General features: G+C 45.0%; 1 protein-coding gene across 1 annotated transcript in view; it reads left to right on the top strand.

The window, feature by feature from the left end:
• LOC137538350 (uncharacterized) overlaps positions 1-23115 on the top strand; it is a 107450-nt gene that overhangs the window by 31294 nt on the left and 53041 nt on the right. Inside the window, exons 4-6 of the mRNA XM_068260458.1 lie at positions 6808-6915; positions 12119-12574; positions 16796-17161. Coding sequence (XP_068116559.1) covers positions 6808-6915; positions 12119-12574; positions 16796-17161 — 930 coding nt within the window. The remainder of the gene's footprint in view (positions 1-6807; positions 6916-12118; positions 12575-16795; positions 17162-23115) is intronic.

Here is a 23115-nt window from a genome sequence, read left to right on the forward strand (position 1 = left end):
GAGTTGAAAATGCAGGGCAACTGTGCTTACAGCATAGGAGGAGGTGAGAAGGTGAGCCGATGACAGCCGGGTGGTCACCAAATCTAGCCGGGTGGAGCACCCAGCTAAAAGAGCCTGGGGAGAACACTGCAAGGTTTTGTGGTCTTGGATTCAATTCCGTTAGATTATAGTAGGCATACCTGGGTCTTCCTCCAGCCTCCTCCAGGCTGATTCCTCTCTTACCGTTCTCCTCCGCTGCCTGGATCACCTGGAATCTGGCCCCCGAAAGTCCTCCAGTTGTCGCAGGCACAGTCCGGCTGCGTGCGCTTCCCCATCGGGCTCCCGTCATCTGGAGCATTATGTTACTTCTGTGTTTTAACTTTTCCAGTGACAGGGTGGACCTTGTTATTTGGTAATAGGATGCATTCATGTCTTCTTCTGTAATCAATATTGCAAAGATCACAAAAGTGTCACAGTTGCAATTCTACAGATGCTTGCAGGAGAGGCCAATGAGTCCTTTACTGTAGAGCATAGTTCCCCAACCCTGTCCTCAAGGCCCACCAACAGTACATGTTTTGCAGAAAACCACAAACATGCACAGGTGGGGGTGATTAGTATCTCAGCAGAGCTGATTAACTACCTCTGTGGATAGCCACAAAACATGCACTGTCGGTGGGCCCTGAGGACAGGGTTGGGGAACACTGCTTGTAGAGTACCAACAGGAACACTGAGCATCTTTTCTACGTTTCTAGAGTGTATTGGCTACTAGATGATGACCCCTCCATTCCAGAACAGTCTCTATGGAAGGTCACCAAAAATTTTCAGCACAACAGGCATCTTCCAGAAAAATCCACTCGAACACTCCCCTCAACCCCCGTCTAAGGATTGTCCCAAGCCATGCATTGTCATGGCTGTGGCTAGACCTCAACAGTTGGAGACTTAGCACATGCTGCATACAGTGTTATCGTATTTGATCAACACAGATGAAACAAGGCATTGCACAATTCCCTATAGCCACTAGAGTTGGGCCGAACCTCCGATTTTAGGTTCGCGAACCGGGTTCGCGAACTTCCGCGGAAGGTTCGGTTCGCGTTAAAGTTCGCGAACCGCAATAGACTTCAATGGGGATGCGAACTTTGAAAAAAAAAAAATTATGCTGGCCACAAAAGTGATGGAAAAGATGTTTCAAGGGGTCTAACACCTGGAGGGGGGCATGGCGGAGTGGGATACACGCCAAAAGTCCCGGGGAAAAATCTGGATGTGACGCAAAGCAGCGTTTTAAGGGCAGAAATCACATTGAATGCTAAATGACAGGCCTAAAGTGCTTTAAAACATCTTGCATGTGTATACATCAATCAGGTAGTGTAATTAAGGTACTGCTTCACACTGACACACCAAACTCACCGTGTAACGCACCGCAAACAGCTGTTTGTGTAGTGACGGCAGTGGCGGGTTCACTGAACAGGAATACAGTGGCGGGTTCACAGAACAGGTATGCAGTGGCGGGTTCACTGAACAGGAATACAGTGGCGGGTTCACAGAACAGGTATGCAGTGGCAGGTTCACTGAACAGGTATACAGTGGCGGGATCACTGAACACAACAGGTATGCAGTGGCGGGTTCACAGAACAGGTATGCAGTGGCGGGTTCACTGAACAGGAATACAGTGGCGGGTTCACAGAACAGGTATGCAGTGGCAGGTTCACTGAACAGGTATACAGTGGCGGGATCACTGAACACAACAGGTATGCAGTGGCGGGTTCACAGAACAGGTATGCAGTGGCAGGTTCACTGAACAGGTATACAGTGGCGGGTTCACTGAACAGAACAGGTATGCAGTGGTGGGTTCACAGAACAGGTATGCAGTGGTGGGTTCACAGAACAGGTATGCAGTGGTGGGTTCACAGAACAGGTATGCAGTGGCGGGTTCACTGAACAGGTATGCAGTGGCAGGTTCACTGAACAGGTATGCAGTGGTGGGTTCACAGAACAGGTATGCAGTGGTGGGTTCACAGAACAGGTATGCAGTGGTGGGTTCACAGAACAGGTATGCAGTGGTGGGTTCACAGTACAGGTATGCAGTGGTGGGTTCACAGTACAGGTATGCAGTGGTGGGTTCACAGTACAGGTATGCAGTGGTGGGTTCACAGAAGAGGTATGCAGTGGCAGGTTCACTGAACAGGTATACAGTGGCGGGTTCACTGAACAGAACAGGTATGCAGTGGTGGGTTCACAGAACAGGTATGCAGTGGTGGGTTCACAGAACAGGTATGCAGTGGTGGGTTCACAGAACAGGTATGCAGTGGTGGGTTCACAGTACAGGTATGCAGTGGTGGGTTCACAGTACAGGTATGCAGTGGTGGGTTCACAGTACAGGTATGCAGTGGTGGGTTCACAGAACAGGTATGCAGTGGTGGGTTCACAGAACAGAACAGGTATGCAGCCAGGAACAAGCTAAGCCTAACTAATCTTTCCCTATGAGAGACAGTCTGCAGCAGCTCGCCCTACTCTCACTAACGCAGGCACACGAGTGACCGTAATGGCCGCCGCTGCCTGCCTTTTATAAGGGGGGAGTGGCTCCAGGGGCTAGTGTAGCCTAATTGGCTACACTGGGCCTGCTGACTGTGATGTAGAGGGTCAAAGTTGACCCTCATGGTGCATTATGGGGCGAACCGAACTTCCGCAAAAGTTCGCCTGCGGGACGCGAACGCGAACCACTGAAGTTCGCATGGAACCGTTCGCAGGCGAACCGTTCGGCCCAACTCTAATAGCCACAGAGTGGTAGTAAGCCAAATCAGTGAATCAGAAGCCAAAGAGATGTCACCAGTCGATGTAGGAGTTGGGATTAAAGGCACAGAATCTAGATGTGGTACAAGTGAAGCATGCAAAGCTAATATCAAAGCAGCAGAGTCCATTCAGGAAAAGCATTACACCTCTGGAACAAACTGCATCTGCCATTCCTTTCTATTAGGATACCTGCTACTGGTACTCATTAGCCAGCAATTTTTTTCGCAAACAAGGAGCATCCAGTATGGAGGGTGGAAAGCGGATGCCTTAGCCCTACATCCCTCCTGGGGAAAGGGGACTGATTTTGACCTGACTGTGCAAGGTCTGAAACTGGCTGCGTTGGGTTGAAAATGGGATAAGAACTTAGGAAGAGTATGGTGTGCATGGCCTGCCAACATGTGGTGTCCAGCACTCCATCTTAAGGCATATGCATAAGTAGGTGGTGTGATGATGATATGTACGGTAATATGCAGAACATAGCAGCCGTGTTATATCTTGTGGAAGACCTATTTTTCATCTGCTCTGTATCTTTCAGAGGTGTATGTATGCCAGTCTGCCAGTGGGCTTCATGTGAGTTCCTGTATGTATATGTAAATTAACTCTGCATTCATTGTCCGACTCCAGCAGGGGAAGCTACCATTGTCTGCTTCTAATTAGGAAACACTTAATCAGACAGTTGCTTTAAAGCCTATACAGGTGATCGGCTACCCTTTGGTCTGAATAGGAGCAGGGAATACTAAATGGATTTGTTAGCCTCTGGTAAAGAGATGGCTAATTAGTCAATAGCCAGTCAGATCCTTACCTTTGAACTGCTAAGAAATACTGTCACCAATGTGTTTGTCACTTGTAACTTGGACTTAGGAAGTCTTTGATGTGTGTAAATATAATATGGAGAGATGGGAAATGTCTGGAAAGTTAATTAAAACTAGTTCCTCCCCTTCCCAATGAAGTTGCAGCCTCCAGGTATATCTAACACTATAAAAGGCAGGGCCAGATGCCTAAAAATTATCTTCTCCTGAGGGTAGCACATCGCTAGAGATGATCCCGATCGAATCGGAAAGTTCGTGTCCCTCCACGGTTGGACATTTGCGCTGGTAAAGGTTCAATTTCCATTTATTCCCGTTTTATTTTTAAGCAAATTGTCTTGTGTATCGTTGTAACTTTTAGTTTGTAATTTTTACTTTGTTTTTGTAAATCTTTTGTATATATTTTCTGCATTGTTCCACTTTTTCTGGAATATTGAATCGTTATTTAATAAGTTTGACTTCTGCTGTACTAAACTAACGCTCATAGCCTAGAAGAGACTGCAATGTAACTTGCATTACAAAGTCAGTGCCTGATTGTGCCTTGCTACTGTATGATTGTACTGTGTGTGTGTGCGTGGCGTTCTCGTATTCGGCCTAAAGCGCAAAGCTGACCCGAATACGAAAACGCGGATTGCATGCAGATCACTCGACAGCAGAGTGTAAGTGTCTAGCGGCAGCTAGTGGTGGCAGCGCTGGCTCCCCGGTAGCCGTATTGAACCAATTTGGTCAAATTCTGCTCTCTGCTGCTCAAGAGAGGCTTCGGAGGTCTTCGGGAGCACTTGGGCTGCTCCATGCTGCGCACGTGTGAGCAGTGAGCTCTTATGCACTTGCGCAGTATGGAGCCACCTGTCTTCGGAGGGACTTGGCTCCCGAAGACTTCCAAAGTCTCCCGCTGCGGGGTATTCAAATGTGGGAGTCAGCGCTTAATGGAGGGGCCTGGGAGGGGAGCGGGACAGTATATCATTTTTTTTTTCTATTTTTATTTGGCGTGCATTGGAAAAGGGGTAGTCTTGTACGGCGAGTATATCCCAAACTCTGTATTTTAACTGGAAAAGTTGGGGGGGTCGTCTTATATGCCCAGTCTTATACGCCAGAATATACATTATTGTTAATTAAATTACGATAATGTTCTGTATAATGCAGTTTTAGCACACCTGATGTGTACCAAGTTTAAAGGGACTCCGAGCAGTGCAGAAACTATGGACAGATGCTTACCATTTTGAAGCTCTCTTTTTCCTCTTTCCAATGACACATAAACCGCCGCCCTACGCCTTTTAGTTTTCGCTATTTTCGCGATCGAAATCACGGCCGACGCAATTTCGATCACGAAAATATCGAAAACCAAAAGGCGTAGGGCGGCAGTTTGTGTCGTTGGAAAGAGGAGAAAGAGAGCTTCAAAATGGTAAGCATCTTTCCATAGTTTCTGCACTGCTCGGAGTCCCTTTAAAAGCCTGGTGTGCCAGAGCACTTACTTCTGAACACCTTTTCTGCTTCTCGTTGTCTTCAAGGTCCCTCCCGTTCTCAATTCTATGTGTTTATTTGTTCGCGGGATCCCGAAGGGGTTCTTTGGGCTTTCAGCAAGCACATCTGAACTGGGCATGTGCGAGTTCAACTTCCAAACCATGCATGCCCAGTGAAAGAAAGCACATATGCACATCTCCTTTCTTTTGTGCATAAGCATTGCTTTGTATTGGGCATGCATGGGTTTGGAAATCGCACAGTGCGCTCATGTACAGCCACATGATAAGCCAGTTGATATTAAAAAGGACAAGGCGAGGGAGGGACACTGAAGTACATGAGCAGCAGAAAGACTTTCAGGAATTATTTCTTATACCCATTACACACTTAATTTGACATTTTGATTTCATTTCATGCAAATGCACTTCGTGTATTTTTCAAAAATTGTAAACTGGATTTTTAATTTTTAAGGAAAAGGCTCCTCTATTAACTGTGGTATATCAATAGTGGAAGCCAAGTTTGTGACCTGATCTGGGTTCCTGCACTAGAGGTCCCACCTGTGGCCCTCCTTTGGCTGCTGCGTTAGCTCTTCAGTGATGCTTTAATGGTTATGGGGTGGTATAGTGGTTAGCGCTCTTGCCTTGCAAGGTTCGAATCCCAGCAAGGTCAACATCTGCAAGGAGTTTGTATGTTCTCCCCGTGTCTGCGTGGGTTTCCTCCGGGCACTCCGGTTTCCTCCCACATTCCAAAAACATACAGATAAGTTCATTGGCTTCCCCCTAAATTGGCCCTAGACTACGATACATACATAGACATATGACTATGGTAGGAACTAGATTGTGAGCCCCTCTGAGGGACAGTTAGTGACAAGACAATATATACTCTGTACAGCGCGCTGCATAATATGTTGGCGCTATATAAATACTTAAATAAAATAAATAAATAAATAAAACTATACATGGAGCTCTGGATTGTAGTAATCAGTAACTGTCTCTCACACTAAAACAGGTTTGACCTTTAACCTCTCTGCGACTGCCTAACGCAGATTGGCGGCCGCAGAGTGGCTCCTTTGTTCCTCAGCGGCGCCATATGTCGTCATCTCGCGAGGAGCGAGATTAGACGGAAGCTTACACGAGCGCGAGCTTCCGTCTGTAAACCCAGCGGAACACAACAATCAGCCTGCCAGTGGCTGATTAGTCCTGGCAGGCTGGTTTCTTTATTTAAATATAAAATAACATCAATATAGCGCTGGCATCTTGCGCAGCGCTGTACAGAGGAAAGCCTTGTTACTTGAGTGTCCCTCGGAGGGGCTCATAATTAAATCCCTGCCAATAGACATATGTCTATGTATGTGTAGTGTATGTAATATAGCGTAGGGCCAATTTAGGGGAGGGGGAGGAGGGTGATTAAAAAAAAGTAAACATTTCAGGCTTCTTTTTAATAATATAAAAAAATAACTAACAATTGCAGCAGCAATCAAATACCACCAAAAGAAAGCTCTATTTGTGAGAAGAAAAGGAGGTAAAATTAATTTGGGTGGTAAGTTGTATGACTGAGCAATAAACCGTTAAAGTTGTGAAGTGCTGAATTGTAAAACATGGTCTGTTCACTAGTGGGTTATAAACCTCTGGTCTTCAAGTGGTTAAAATCATGCGATTATATGTCTGGTATTAGAATCCGTGGCAGTTAGTGTATGGTGGTGTTATATAAGACCAAAGGGCACATGACCATTGTATTCCTTAAAAGAACATTATTAGTGAAATATTGTGTTTTTCAGAGAAAAAAGATAACACTGGAACAATAGCTGGAGCTGTAATTGGAACTGTGATCAGTACATTATTGGTGGTGGCCTGTGTGCTGATCTACTGGATAAGGTTCAAGAAAGGTAAGTGCTAAATTTCCCCATCACTGCTGTTACAAATGTATGTCATTAATTATTCCTGGCCAATAGTTTGTATCTGAGGATGCTTCACCTACCAATCACTACGGAGCTACTCTCACTAGGGATGAGAGAAATGATCACTGCCAGTTTCACAAATAGTCTGACCAGTCTGTGAGAATCTTGTGAATCAGATTTGCGTTCTCGTCAATGATGCATTGGTACCGAGTTCTGTGGTTAATTGTAATGTCCTCATACATCCTATTATCACCTAATGTGCTAGGTATGTTAAAGAGAATAGTGAGAACAAGTAAAAAAAAGTTTATGAAAACGCTTTATAGTTTTTGAGAAAATGTTTTTTGTTTTTTTATATACTGTTAAATGACAGGTATTATCTTTACCCATCAGTATTGCAGTGAATTTGCAGCCAGGGTTTCTTGTTGGCCAGTATACTAACAAGTATAATGACCAACAGGAAATCTGGGCCAAATTTAAGTGCTTTGCCGGAGATCACTGTACAGCTGCACAAGCACTGTACAGGAATCCCTAGCAAATAAACATTATTTACTATCTAAATTTAAAAAAATGATGTAGCCCCCACCCTTTCAAACTCACGCAAGCTAGTATAGCCAGAATTTGGAGCCTGGACGGTGTGGGGCTCTGTGCCCCAAGCTTTACCAGCCTACATGGTCCATGACATCAGAAGGTCTGGAAGAGAAGGGTGGCAAAGCTGGGTACTGAAGGTAGGAATGCGCCCCTTATCCTTGACATGGACCAAGCGGGCTGGTATAGTTCTGAATTCTGGCTGTACCAAACTGCATGAGTGACAAGGGGTGAAAGGGGAACCTCATACTGTCCATTTTGTTAAAGTGGACCAGAACTCAGAATGTCATCTCTGCTCTAAAAGATACAAAACAGCATAATAACCTTTAAAGAAAACATTTCTTTGTTACAGTATCCTAAAATAAATATCTCCAGTGTTTTTATGTCCTGCTTTTATGGAAGCAGACATATTGTTAGAGACTCTGTAACAAAATTTTCAGCCTTATTTCTTCTATCCTATAAGTTCCTATACCTGTTCTAATGTACCGTATATACTCGCATATAAGCCGACCCGCATATAAGCCGACCCCCCAACTTTTCCCTGAAAAAACAGGGAAAAATGATTGACCCCCATATAAGCCGGGGGTAGGAAATGCTGGATTGGTGCAGCCCCCCAGTGTGTCCCAGTATAGCTAGTATAGTGCCCAGTATAGGTAGGTAGTGTCCAGTATAGCTAGTAAAGTGCCCAGTATTGCCAGTATAGTGCCCAGTATAGCCAGTATAGCGCCCAGTATGGGTAGGTAGTGCCTCAGTTTAGCTAGTATAGTGCCCAGTTTAGCTAGTATAGTGCCCCAGTATGGCTAGTAAAGTGCCCAGTTTAGTTAGTATAGTGCCAAGTTTAGCCAGTATAGTGCCCAGTTTAGTTAGTATAGTGCCAAGTTTAGCCAGTATAGTGCCCAGTTTAGCTAGTATAGTGCCCAGTTTAGCCAGTATAGTGCCCAGTTTAGCCAGTATAGTGCCCAGTTTAGCTAGTATAGTGCCCAGTTTAGCTAGTATAGTGCCCAGTTTAGCTAGTAAAGTGCCCAGTTTAGCCAGTATAGTGCCCAGTTTAGCTAGTAAAGTGCCCAGTTTAGCCAGTATAGTGCCCAGTTTAGCTAGTATAGTGCCCAGTTTAGCCAGTATAGTGCCCAGTTTAGCCAGTATAGTGCCCAGTTTAGCTAGTATAGTGCCCAGTTTAGCTAGTATAGTGCCCAGTTTAGCCAGTATAGTGCCCAGTTTAGCCAGTATAGTGCCCAGTTTAGTGCCCAGCATAGGTAGGTAGTGCTCCGCCCCCCCCGCCCCCCGCTGCTGCTATTACCTGTTTAGGAAGCGGCCGCTTCCTAATCCGCGTTCCTCTTCTTAAGTTTCTTCTCAGAGTATCACAGCAGCGCGCCCGGCGCTGCTGCTGTGACGATGTAGAGTGCAGGAAAGAGCGCGGCTCCCTATAGCGGCGATCTGTATCGCCGTTGCCAAGGGAACCGCTCTTTCCTGCCCCCTGCATCGTCACAGCAGCAGCGCCGGGCGCGCTGCTGTGATACTCCGAGAAGACACTTAAGAAGAGGAACGCGGATTAGGAAGCGGCCGCTGCCTAAACAGGTATTAGCAGCGGCGGCTGGGGGGGGAGCGGGGAGGGGGGAGCGGGGCGCGGACCACCCACCACCCACCCACCCACCACTAGACCACCAGGGAAGACTCGCATACAAGCCGACCCCCCAACTTTTGACCCCCATTTTGGGGGTCAAAAATTCGGCTTGTATGCGAGTATATACAGTAGTCTGTCTTACTGCAGCCTTTCCTAGTTGCACAGTGGATGCATTATCTCTGTTATATAATCTAATTTTCTTTCCTCTGACGGCTTTGTCGGGCTCAGGCTGGAATGTGCAGTTCTGCTGTGATAGGATAGAAGCTATACGCTCCCTCTCCAGGCCACCTGCAGGCTCTGTGTGAGTCACACATGTGCATCAACAGGACATCAAGCAGACATCACCTTATCAAGATGTGGGTACCTGTGCGGGGTGGAGGTGGGTGTTCAGGGCTGCAAATGGATCGGCGACGGCCGTTTCGCGTCCAGCAGGACGCTTGATCACGCTGCGTTCCCAGTGCAGCTTCAGCTTTGTCACCGATTCCTGGACATTGGCCTCCAGAATCTGCTGATGCTGAGTGGAATCCATGCGTCCCTCAACTCTGACAAGATTCCCAGTCGCTGCACTGGCCACACTGCCCCACAGCATGATGGAACCATCACCATATTTTACTGTAGGTAGCAGGTGTTTTTCTTGGAATGCTGTGTTCTTTTTCCTCCGTGCATAACGCCCCTTGTTATGCCCAAAAAACTCAATTTTAGTTTCATCAGTCCACAGCACCTTATTCCAAAGGTGCTGTAGCATACCTCAAGCGGCTCTGTTTTGTTGTGGGCGGAGAAAAGGCTTTCACTGCATCACTCTCGCATACAGCATCTCCTTGTGTAAAGTGCTCCGAATGTTTGAAGGATGCACAGTGACTCCATCTGCTTTTGTAGGTATTTGATGCTTGTTTGTGGCTTTGACTCTGACTGTTCTCACTATTCGTCACTTCTGTTTATCCGAGATTTTTCTTGGTCTGCCACTTCCAGCCCTAACTTGAACTGAGCCTGTGGTCTTTCATTTCCTCAATATGTTCCTAACTGTGGAAACAGATAGCTGAAATCTCGGAGACAGCTTTCTGTATCCTTCCCCTAAATCATGATGGTGAACAATCTTTGTCTTCAGGTCAATTGAAAGTTGTTTTGAGACCCCTATGTTGCTACTCTTCAGAAAAAAATAAAAGAGGGAAACTTACAATTGACCCCCTTAAATACTCTTTCTTATTATTCGATTCACCTGTGTATGTAGGTCAGGGCTCACTGAGCTTACCAAGCCTATTTGAGTTCCAATAATTAGTTCTAAAGGTTTTGGAATTAATAAAATGACAACAGTGCCCAAATTTATGCACCTGCCTAATTGTATTTAAACAATTATTGCACACTTTCTGTAAATCCAATAAATTTCATTTCACTTCTCAGATATTACCGTGTGTGTCTCCTATATGATATATTTAACTGACATTTATTTATCATAACCAACGATTTATACAGGAAAATCATGACGATTAACAAGGTTGCCCAAACTTTTGCATCCCACTGTATCTCTCGTTCTTTGGACGTTTCCTTCTATTTGACATGAGTACAAGGCTTTACTTGTTTTATAGTCCATCTGTCATTGTGTTAGTAACATGCAGCTCTCTTACATGTACTGTATTTTTTCGGACAATAAGACACTTTTTCTCCCCCAAAAGTGAGGGGGAAATGGCAGTGTGTCTTATGGTCCCAAGATGCTGTCTCCACCCCCTTTTTTATTGGGACCAAGGCTTTCGGACTTTACACAGTCAGCTCCCTGTGTGGTCTAACCTGTGATCAGCAGTACAGCTGGGATCAGCTGATAACCTGGATCCAATGTGGGACAACTGTGAGGCTGGATCATCCTGCGGACTGTCAGTGGCAGGCATTCGCTTGATCAGCTGCAGCATCAGACTCACGGTGCAGAAGCTTTGCAGGCTCTGTGTGAAGAAGCATTGCTGTATCGCGTGCATGGAGTTTGCACTCAGCTGCAGATTTTGGCCAACTTCCTGTCTTGAAGTCCTTAATTAGTGCCCCCGGGCCTCCTGCTTGTGGGGTCTGGCTCGGTAGTTGGCACAAATTTGCTGGGTGCTTTGGAGTGGTCTCCACCAATGGAGATTGCCACTCCAAAGCGCCCTGCAAATTTTGCCACTGTGCTCCAGGCTGCTCTCCATCTTACCAACACTTCTGCCTTCACAGAGGAACAGTGTCGGAAGAAAGAGAGCTGCATGTAGCACAGCAACAAGATGTCAGTTAACTCAGCCACTGTCCACACGCCATGAAACTGTTCTGGCTTATGCTTTCCTCTGACATTTAATATGGATAGCTTGAAGCTAAGAACTACTTAAAAAGACACTAAGAATCCAAAGGTGGAATTGACGAATGTGAACTCAGAATAAGTCAGACACCGCTTTTGACGTCCTTAGTAAGCAGCAAGTTGACCACCAGCAAACTATATACATTGTAATTAGTTTAAAACGCCATATTTCACAGAAAAACGTGCTTTCAAGTTGTAAATTTGGCATCCCCACAGATGTGTAATTACCAAACAAGTACAGTATTTTTCACTAAAAGTCATTGGAGTTGATTCACTTAACAGCAGTAATATTGCCTTGCACACTCAGCGCACGGCAATATTACCCTTACTAACGCCAGTAAGTACCACAAGTTACGCTATTAGGGGCCCTGTGGTACTCAAGTAGTGTAACAGTTGCTACGGTAGCACGCATAATTAACGTGCATTAACCTTAGTAACAGTTGCACTACTCAAGTACTGTGAGTGGCGCTTATAGTGTAACTTGCTGTACTTACTGCCGTTAGTAAGGGTAATATTGCCATGCGCTGTGTGTGCACACAGAGGCAGAAAGATAAAGCTCAAATAGTTAACTATTTTTAAATTGCAACTGTAAATAATGTTAAAATAGAGAACATTTGTTAACGCATAACCAACATATAGTTGATTTGCTCTATCATTAAATTATATGCTTCTTTTAGATCTCCCCACTCTATCTGACATTACTGGGAATGATGAACAGACTGACATGAGCAGGACGACTCTGACCTGTCAGATGATGAACTACAGACCTGATAACATCACAGTCTCTGTGCGTCTTAGAAGGCGTGGCCAGGAGGAGGAGACCATCTACACCTGTAGCCCCAGAGACAGCACAGCTCCAGGCTGGCTGACCAGAAATGGAGACCATGTGATTCTAGGTGTGGAGGAGGAGCAAAGCCTGGTTAATGGAGCAGCCAGACAGGATGAGAGGCCTTTACTACTGGCTGTGGTTTCTGTTGTCAGTAGAAGTAAACTTGGCTCCTTCAGCTGTCAGTGCTCTCTCCATATAACTCCCAGCTATGATTTGGATAATGAAGCAGTATTATCAATACATGTGACACACCAAGCGCAAACCTTACCGATCTCTGTGCGGAGAGTTCTCAATGTTATTGGAGGTGAGTGTAGTATTTTTATTACATCCGAATGAACACTTGACACACTTTTATTTAGATGAACACAGTGTAGTTGCTGTATTTTCCGCTCCATAAGATGCACCTAGGATTAGAGGGAGAGAACCAGGGGGAGAAAAAATATTCTCAACCTGGTGCGTCTTCATCTTGCCTTCCTAAGCTTACACTGAACCCTTAGCAGCCCAGCAGAGTCGATGCCGGGTCTCCCCCCAAGCTGTCTCCCCTTCCTAATCCAACATTGCTCCTCCAGGACCCTAGCAACCAGTGCAAGGTCTCTATCCCCATCTCTCCACTACTCCCCAGCTAATGGTAGTCCATGCAGCTTATGCAGAGTATAACCATAGCAGTGCACCCTCACTGTTCCAGCCAGTGTGCTCCTACCTGTGTGTGTGTCATATCTTCATCGTTGCTGGCTTCCTCTCACACTGTGACCCACCAGCGCGCATACACTGCATGGACCACGAGGATTACCATTAGTGTGTGTGTGTGTGTGGGGGGGGGGGGAGAGATGTCAGACCACAATGAACGTTCTCTGGTGTATGGACTTAAAAAGATGCCATTTTTGTTACAAAATTGCCATAAACCTACAATGTGTCAATGTTCTTATTACAAATGATCTTTGCATTTCAATTTGTGACCAGCTATGACTTTTTACACCTGACATAATGAGGTACCACAGCGACATATACTGTAGTAGAATGTAATACATTATTTAAGATACCCAGGGGAAGAGCAGAGCCGGTTACAGGAGGTCGGACTTTACTGGACTCCGGTGTGCAGGTGAGATAGCAGCACTGCTTCCACGCAATACTCTGCCATTCATTGCCTCAGTTGGGGGGTGCACAGGTACAGTAGAGGGGCATGCGCCAGGACATAAGTGGCTGCACAGGACCCTGGGTTTCAACCCTTACCATGGTGACCCAGGGGTGGCACGCCCTTACCGCTTCACCATAGGTACGCCACTGGGGTGAAGTAAGATTTGGCAAACACTGGCTAAATAATTTCTAAAGTATCTATGCTAAATGATTGGTAGGGAGCAGGTTGGGACACACCCAGCTCAGTCTCTATGTGGAACTCTGGGCCAGATTTATCAAAGCATTACCAACAGTTTTTTTTCCCTTCAACTGTTCTAACCAACAGAGGAACTGTTCTGCATGATAATAAGAAACTTCTTAAATCCTACATAATTGCAGCAGTTTAGCATGGATTTCTAGAGCTGCACTACAGTTAAGAAAAGTGCACATCCATCCCTAAACTGCTGCAGATTAAGAAGTGCTTAATAGCAGTTCTACTGATAATGCAGCAGTGCACTTTAAAGAGAATCTGTATTGTTAAAATCGCACAAAAGTAAACATACCAGTGCGTTAGGGGACATCTCCTATTACCCTCTGTCACAATTTCGCCGCTCCCCGCCGCATTAAAAGTAGTCAAAAACAGTTTTAAAAAGTTTGTTTATAAACAAACAAAATGGCCACCAAAACAGGAAGTAGGTTGATGTACAGCATGTCCACACATAGAAAATACATCCATACACAAGCAGGCTGTATACACCCTTCCTTTTGTATCTCAAGAGATCACTTGTGTGTTTACCTTCTGTCCCCTTCAGCTCTCTTGCACTGAATACTACTGACAGGCTGTGAGGCTGATCCTTTCTTCCTGTCTGTAATTCCTCTGTGTCAGCCCAGCTTCTTTCAAAGCCTAACAGAGGAGGATTTTTATCCAGCTCTCTTCTATCACTGATAAGATAGCAGAGAAGCTGCTGGCTTATGTAAATAACTCACACACTGAAGTGTGCATAGAGGGGGAAGTGCATAACAGACCAGCACGGAAGAGTTGGCAGCCTTCCAAACACAGGCCGACAAGTCTGACAGGGGAAAGATACATTGATTTATTACAGAGAAAGTGATAGTACAAAGTGCTGCAGTAAGCCAAAACACATTAGAAAAGGTTTAGAAACTTGTAGGATGGTAGAAAAAACGTTGTAATTTTTGTTACGGAGTCTCTTTAAGCATGATTTTTGCCTTAGTCAGAGCCTGCCAGTATCCATACAGCAGATGTATTGGTTACCTCAGCAACAGCAATTTCCCTCACACACTGCACTGTCTGAGAGACCTTAAACGCCTCCTATTCCTAACAGTTTAAAAAGGAATCTGCACTATTTATCTGTTTCTTAAGATGTCTGAGACCATTCTGCATGGATTTCTAAAAACCTACCAATATTTTGTCACAGACACTCTTGATAAATGTCCCCCACTGTGTAATGACTGTTTTCATGTGCAGGAAAAATACAAACTAAAACATAAAGAAAGCAGCCTGTAATATTAAACCATACAGAGCTGAACTAAAAGGATTGCTTATTTCTCAACAAAAGTTACTTCTTGAGACCTAGCTTGGAACCCCACCTACAGACACAAAACTCAAAGCAGCAGGACTTCAAGTTGTGAAAAAAAAGTTCTTTAAATGTGCCTGGGAGTGGGAGAAGCAGGCACAGAGCCACTTATGGTCTCTCTGACTTACTGGTGAACGTGGGGCACTGTATGTCAGTGGGTGAGTCCTAAGCCTTGTCTATATGCTCATCAGTGAGGCGCTGGCCAAGAGGTGGGGTGAACTGAGTGTATATACCTTGTACAGAGTTATATATTTTGAAATATATAATATAGACCATGTGCTACTGTAGTAGGACATTAGATGTGATACTGCTACGGGCACATCTGTAACTGGCAGAAGTATGCATCCATAATACTGGGCATGGAATGGTCTGTTCTTACTAGACCAGCTTTTCTCAATCTTTAGTATGAGGAATATCTGCAAAGTTTTTTGGGCATCAGGAGGACCCCTGCATAAAAATCGTGGCTACAGATCAAGCTTCTTTTTTTTGAGTTTTCCCTAGCTACTACTATATGCCTCTTGGTTAACAATAGTGCCACTGTCAAATAGCAAATGCAGCAATTGCCCCACAAATTAAATGCACTAATTACCCCCATATATCAAATTCAGCATTGACCCCACAAATAAAATTCATCAACCACCCGCACACATGAATTGAGCCTATTGGCCCACAAATGAAATGCAGCCTTGATCCCCACAAATAAAATGCACCAATCAGCCCCACGTATCAATTGTAGCCACATATATGACACCCACATATGATAGGCACCAAATATCCCCCACATATGATATGCAGCCATCACCCCACATAGAAAATCAGTGAATAATGCCCCCCAACTGTCCCCAATTGGTGTCAGTGGGTTTTGTGCGACCCCTCAAACTACCTCTCCAGTTGGTGCTTAGTGAGGGAATAACATACAATTCACTTGATTTGTTTTCTCTTCTGCACCTTCTCTTCTTCTTTTCCACTGTTGCCTCATCTTCTTCTTCTCCGCTGCCTTATCTTCTCCTGTAACTATCTACTCACGCTGTCACTTTCCACTGTTTCAATTGCTGCTGGTCTTTTGCCATCCTCAAACCAGGTACCATAACCAGCCAATAGAAGGGCTTGGTGACGCGCTGTGGATTAAATAAATCCGCTGGTCACATCAATGGTGGAGTGGGGCTACTTTGTCCCAGGAAAAAGGTAAAAGCGTGGCTATCTTGGCCCGTAGTAGGGGCAAAATGTAGCGGAACCTGTGAAGGGTTTTCATGGAATCCTGGTTGAGAAACCCTGGACTGTGTTTTAACCTTTTAAAGAAAAATCTACACCTTTGTGGAGAAAAAGAAATCCCTCCAAGTGAACTATATGCAACAATTTAACCACTTGAGGCTTACACCCCCCTAGTGATAGGCTATTTTTTACAGTTTAGGGCTCTGCAGCTTTAAATGCTCGCTGCAGAGCCATATAACTGTGCACAGTCTCCGCTGGGAGACTGATGGAGCGGAGCTCCGTCATTCCAGCGGAGATGCGCGCTTCGGCACACGCGATCTCCTGCTAAACCCCACCCAAGACTTGACGCTTTTCTGCATAAGGCGATCCTGGGGCTGACACCCTCTCAACGCCGATTAGTGTTAGGCAGTCGGGAGGGGGTTAAAGAGCCGTGACACTCTATTTTCTTTAGAGGGTCAGACATCACATTTGGCTGCAGACCAAAATGTAAAGGTCCTTTCAAATGACATTAAATTACAAAAGGGATTGTGTAGCAACAATGTATGTCATGTCAATATTTCAGCTGAACTTTACCTGTATGTAATTACATTGTGTTTAACTTTCAGTTTCTCCAAAATTAAATGCTATTATGGCGCCCGACCATCAAGTGCATAATGAGAATGTGACTTTAACTTGTCCAATCAATAATTTTAAGCCACACCCTTTATCCATCACGTGGCTAAAGAGGGACAGGAACAGCCAGGAAACAGAACTCATCACCTGGGAACCTGAGACCCAGCAGCAGCACAATGAGATTTACACACATCACCTGAAAAAGGATCTAGATAAAGATAATTCCTGTTACAGCTATTTGAGTGCTCTGAACTTCAAGCCAACAGTGAAAGAAGATGATGGGTTGACCTACATTTGTAGAACCTTCCACTATGCAACACAGAAGCCAGCAGAGGAACAGCTGACCATGAGTCTGATTGGTGAGTAATACAGGAACACTACTGCCTGAATTCATAGCTTTTATCATTTCAGCATTTTTTAAGCTTTTATTTCTCAGTTTAGCAATAAGGTATTTTTCTTCTTTATATTTTAGATCATTGACTGTGGTAGGACGTTGAAAGAATTACTGTATATTCTCGCGTATAAGACTAATTTTTAACCTTTGAAAATATTCTGAAAAGTCGGGGGTCGTCTTAATTGCCAGGTGTCTGCCGGGTGATACACGATGCTAATATGCAATGAACATACACGACCTGCTGATGATTCATTACCGGGTGCTGGAGATTCGGCGGTCGCCGCATATGCTGGCGGGAGCTCACTGCTCACTCTGCAAGGTCTGGGACGCCCAGGATATGGAAGAAAGAGACGCACAGTGCCCATAAAACACGCCTCTTCCACCCATCTGGCCCACCCTATCCTGTTACCGCCTCTCAGATCTCGCTGCTGAGGACTGTAGTGAAGCGGCACAGGCACACATGTGCGAGATCTGAGGGGCAGAGAAGGAGGTCTATAGGATACAATACAAGGGTGGGCCAGAAGGGTGAAAGAGACGTGTTTTATGGGCAGAGCGCGATCTATTCTTCCATACCTCTATGATAAACAGGGAGACAAGGAGAGCTGACCAATCCACTTATGGAGAGGGAGAGTTGACCAATCCATCCAGTCAATCACCTGTATACTGTTATATAATGGGTACCACATACAGTACAGCACCAGTATCTGTTAATACATAGCACCAGTATATGATTTTTTTTAGTTTTTATTTGGTGTACGTTGGAAGAGGGGGGTAGTCTTTTATATGGCGAGTATATCCCAAACTATATTTTAACTGGAAAAGTTGAGGGGTCGTCTTATATGCCGGAATATACGGTAAATGGTAATTTTTATTACTTGCTGTGTGAAACACCAATTTTTCTTTCAGGAACTATTATCATTATTATTGATTTAGTCAGATCCTAAAGAGTACTTTATATAATCTGAAGTAAGTGTGCACCTGGTTGGCGACTACATATGTCAGTAGGGACAACCCCATGGCTGTGGTTGGAGAAAAAGAGTTTCACACAAAATTTATCCCTGCAAGCCCCTTTAAAACTGAATGCATTTATGAGGTTGCACACCATGTTGGATTCTCAGGTGTTGGACCAATAGTCAATATACGATGGATATCTGATGTATGACACAACAAAAGATCGTTCAGAAACAGCCTTATCAGTCCCCCGACAGTTCGTACACACGCACTACTGTCTGCTGAAAGTCTGCCCAGCGGGAGGGTGCGACAGACCCGTCGTTGGCTTCTGTAGTGTGTGTGTACGCACCTTGTGTGTGGACCCTCCTTTAAAATAGAAGTTGCCAGCCAATAGCACAGAGCACATATAAAGCGAAAGCACTCGATTAGACAACACGGTTGCACTGTATGTATGCCATAAAACTAATGCCTAGTACACACCATACAATTTTCCGTTAGATTTTTCTGTAATGCTGGGAATACACTGCTTGATTCTGAGTCATTTAGATGGCTCGATAGATAATTTCCGACACATCCGTTCTGCCCGATCATTGACGTTTTATTCTGCATTGAGGACAATGCAAAAAAATAAGAAAAATGAGTGGAAGATAACAGAATCGCCTGCAGAATCGAGCAGGGAATCGATTGAGGGGAAGAATCGAAGCTGTGTATGCCCAGCATTAGATTTTCTGTTACATTATTTTCTGTGAAGTACTGGTAGAGACTGGTCATTATCTCTGGTGCATTGTCTCCTGCTTATCTCCTGCTGAGTAGAACAATGCCGAATTGCTACGCAGATAGATGGTTAGATACATTTCCAACATGTTGAACTTTAGCAGGTAAATCTAACAGAAAATCTAAAGCCTCATCTACACGATACGATTCTTTGTGTGATGCGATTACGATTCTATTTACGATCCGATTAAATCTGACATGTCCGATTGGGATTCGATTCGCCATTGTTTTGCAATGGCAAATCGAATTGAATCGAATCCCGATCGGACATGTCAGATTTAATCGGACCGTAAATATAATCGTAATCGAATCGCACAAAGAATCGTATCGTGTAGATTGGGCTTAACAGAAAATTGTATGGTGTGTACCTAGCATAACTCACCAGGGGGCAGTTTCACTAAACATTGGCACACAGTACATGTAAACTTTTACACAAATGTAACAGGTATTCCACTAATAGAGCAGCTCCTATTATATATGAAACATGCACATTGCTTGTCTAAAGTACGGTATGCTGTTGGTTTTATGCTGGACATACACGGCTCAATTTTGCCGCTTGATCGATTCCGCAGGCGATTCTCTACTGCTTGTTTTTCTTCTCTTTTTCCATTGCCCTTAATGCAGAATCGAGTGGCGAAACGATCGGGCGGCAGATCGGACATGTCAGAAATTATCTATCGAGCCATCTAAATGGCTCAGAATCGAGCCGTGTATTCCCAGCACAATGTGCGGTATACAAGCGAAGTGCACATGTATAAAGCTAGTGGCACTATTGCACAAGGCCCATTATGCAGTTTGCGTTAACTCCAATAAATTTTATGTGTGCACATGTACATTTTACTGATGTTAAGTGAATCTGCCTCCAGGTTACAAAGCCCCACATACTTTTAAACATTAGACAAACTTTGCATGCTGAAGAAATCAAAGAGATTTCAAAATCTAGACATAAATACAAAACATACATTGGCCACATCAAGGTCCCTAATGTATAAAAAAATGCGCCCATAAAAATGATGGGTGCATTTTTTGATACATTAGGGATCTTGATGTGGCCAAAGTATGTTTTAAACTTTACATGCTGTTGATTATGTAAATAAATGGCAGAACAAAACCCCACACCAGTTAAAGGATACCCGAAGTGACGTGACATGATGCGTTAGACATGTGTATGTACAGTGCCTAGCACACAAATAACTATGCTGTGTTCCTTTTTTTCTTTCTCTCTCTGCCTGAAAGAGTTAAATATCAGGTATGTAAGTGGCTGACTAAGTCCTGATTCAGACAGGAAGTGACTACAGTGTGACCCTCACGGATTAGAAATTCCAACTACAAAACACTTTCCTAGCAGAAAATGGCTTCTGAGAGCAAGAAATAGGTAAAAAGGGGAATTTCTTATCGGTGAGGGTCACACTGTAGTCACTTCCTGTCAGGACTGAGTCAGCCATTTACATACCTGATATTTAACTCTTTCAGGCAGAGAAAGAAAAAAGGAACACAACATAGTTATCTGTGTGCTAGGCACTGTACATACACATGTCTATCTCATCATGTCACTGTAACGAAAAATCCGCAACGCCGATGATTTTGTCTGACCTTTCTCCCTTCAGTGGAACGTCTCCCACTGTAGGGTTCTATCAGAGTCTTGCCTCTTTGAGACGACCGCCACTAGCAAACCCTTGCTGCTAGAGGCCGAGACTCCTCCACTCCGTTTTTTGGAGGATCTCACACACGGGGTTTCCATTCAGAGGTAACCACACCTCTGAGGAATTATGGTGTGGTGGATATTTCTACAGACTTGAATTTACGCTGTATATTATTACTGTTGTCTGCTGTTCCAGCTTGCTGGAGTTTGTATCTCTGTGCCCTATAGAGATACTCTATTGTACCGAGCACCCCCTTCCATACGATTGTATTGTGTCACGCTATACTTGCATTATTGGCGATTCTGCAGATCACCATATAATCAGGTATAGCATCTGTATTATTGGTGATACTGCAGATCACCAATAATCAGAATATCTGTGCTTGCTGACACCAATCGTTACAGTCACATGTCACTTTGGGTATCCTTTAAATATTATAAGTCGCAACCTTTCACACAAACGATGTGGCACGTTTGTCATTACACTCTTCACATTGACACCTTCTGCCATGTTCCAAAGTCTTGTGGGTTACCCAAAAGATCAGCAACTTATGTTAATGGTGTTTCTGACGATCTCCACTCTGTAAGGGCCACACTAACACTATGAAGTGTAATGAATTTCATGCATAGAAACCCTGATAGTCTTTAATTGCTCACATAGTTATAGTAATTTAAAGACACAATAAAGTATGTATGAGTCACACCATACTTCAGACAATTCAGCTACAGTCTCAAGTTTAGTCAGCTGAATCTCTGCTAGAAAGCGGGATTGTAAGCCATGAAATCAAATTCCATTTACCCACTGAAATAAGGCAGACATAAAATGTCCACTTAAACAGAATATAGCTCCTTTAACACATGAATTTCTGATACAGTTGTGCTCTTCCCTTGTCTTTGTTGGGATCTACATCCCTCCCGACGCATGCTCCAAAACTGCACTGCAAGCCCTCAGTGACTGTATCTCGCTGTGGTAAACATCCCTCCCTGAGGCTCTGTTCATCATCCTGGGTGACTTTAACAAGGAAAATCTACGACATGAGATGCCCCACTACAAGCAGCACATAATCTGCCCTACCAGGAACTGTAACACCCTGGACCACTGCTACACGGTCCATAAGAACGCATACAAGGCCACCCAAGGAGCCCCTCTGGGAAACTCCGACCGTAACACAATTCACCTGATCCCCACTTACAGGAGGCTCCTGGAGACCTCAAAGCCCACCGTCAAAACTATCAAAAAATGGACAACAGAGGCAAAACTGGAACTCCAAGCTTGCTTTGATACCACCGACTGGACGACCCTGGAGGCACCCTCCCTAGATGAATGGGCCGAGAATGTCACCTCCTACATTAGCTTCTGTGAAGAAGCGTGTATTCCATCCAAGACCTTCAGGGTCTTCCCCAACAACAAGCCTTGGTTTAACGACAAGCTCCGCCGACTTCGGAAACGCAAGGTGGAAGCGCACAGGTCTAGCTCCCCTGAGAAATACAGAGAGGCCAGGTATGCCCTGAAAAGAGAACTGCGATCAGCAAAGAGGGCCTACTACGAAAAGCTGGGGCTCTACCTCCAATCAAACAATACACGGGAGGTATGGAAGGGCCTGAGAGCAGCCACGAACTTCAAACCCGTACCTCAGCCTGCGACCCCGAGCCTTCGGCTGGCTGTGGAGCTCAATGAGTTCTACTGCAGGTTCGAGCAACAACCAAACCAGCACGTGGACCAAACAGCCACGGCTAAGGTGACCCCCCCCCCCCCCCCCCCTCAGGTGAACTCAGCGCCCTGGCTCCTGTTGCTGTCCATTAATTAGATGTACTCCGGCACCTCCATAAGCTGAATCCCAGGAAGTCTTCTGGCCCGGATGGAGTGTCGTCTATCTGCTTGAGAACCTGTGCCGATCAGTTAGCCCCTGTGCTCACCTCCTTATTTGAGTGGTCATTATCAGACGGTATATTCCCCTCCTGTTTTAAGCGGTCCGCAATTGTTTCAGTCCCCAAAAAACATGGTAGCACTGAGCACAACAACTTCCGACCAGTGGCCCTAACTTCCAACATTATGAAGCTCCTTGAGCGGCTGGTCCTTGCCCACCTGAAGAGGTACACGGACGCCCACCTCGACCAGCTCCAATTTGCTTATAGGGCAAACAGATCAGTGGAGGACGCCATCAATGCGAGCCTGGCGTACATCACTGAGCACCTAGACAACCCTGCTTCCTACGCTAGGATCCTGTTCCTGGATTTTAGCTCAGCGTTCAACACGATCTGCCCAGACCTCCTGCTCAACAATCTGACGCAGGTCGGAGTAGATCCCACCCTTCGAGCATGGATCAAGGACTTCCTGACAGAACGCACCAGGTGAAGCTCGGCAACTGCTACTCCAGCGTTAGAACCACCAATACAGGGGCTCCACAAGGCTGTGTACTGTCACGACTATTGTTCTCCCTCTATACCAACAATTGCATATCATCCGCGGACTCTGTGAAAGTCATCAAATTTGCAGACGACACCACCATCATCAGCCTAATTGGCAGCAATGGAGAGCATGAGTACCGCGG

This window comes from Hyperolius riggenbachi, chromosome 11 (genome assembly GCF_040937935.1).
Source record: "Hyperolius riggenbachi isolate aHypRig1 chromosome 11, aHypRig1.pri, whole genome shotgun sequence".
Lineage (NCBI taxonomy): Eukaryota > Metazoa > Chordata > Amphibia > Anura > Hyperoliidae > Hyperolius > Hyperolius riggenbachi.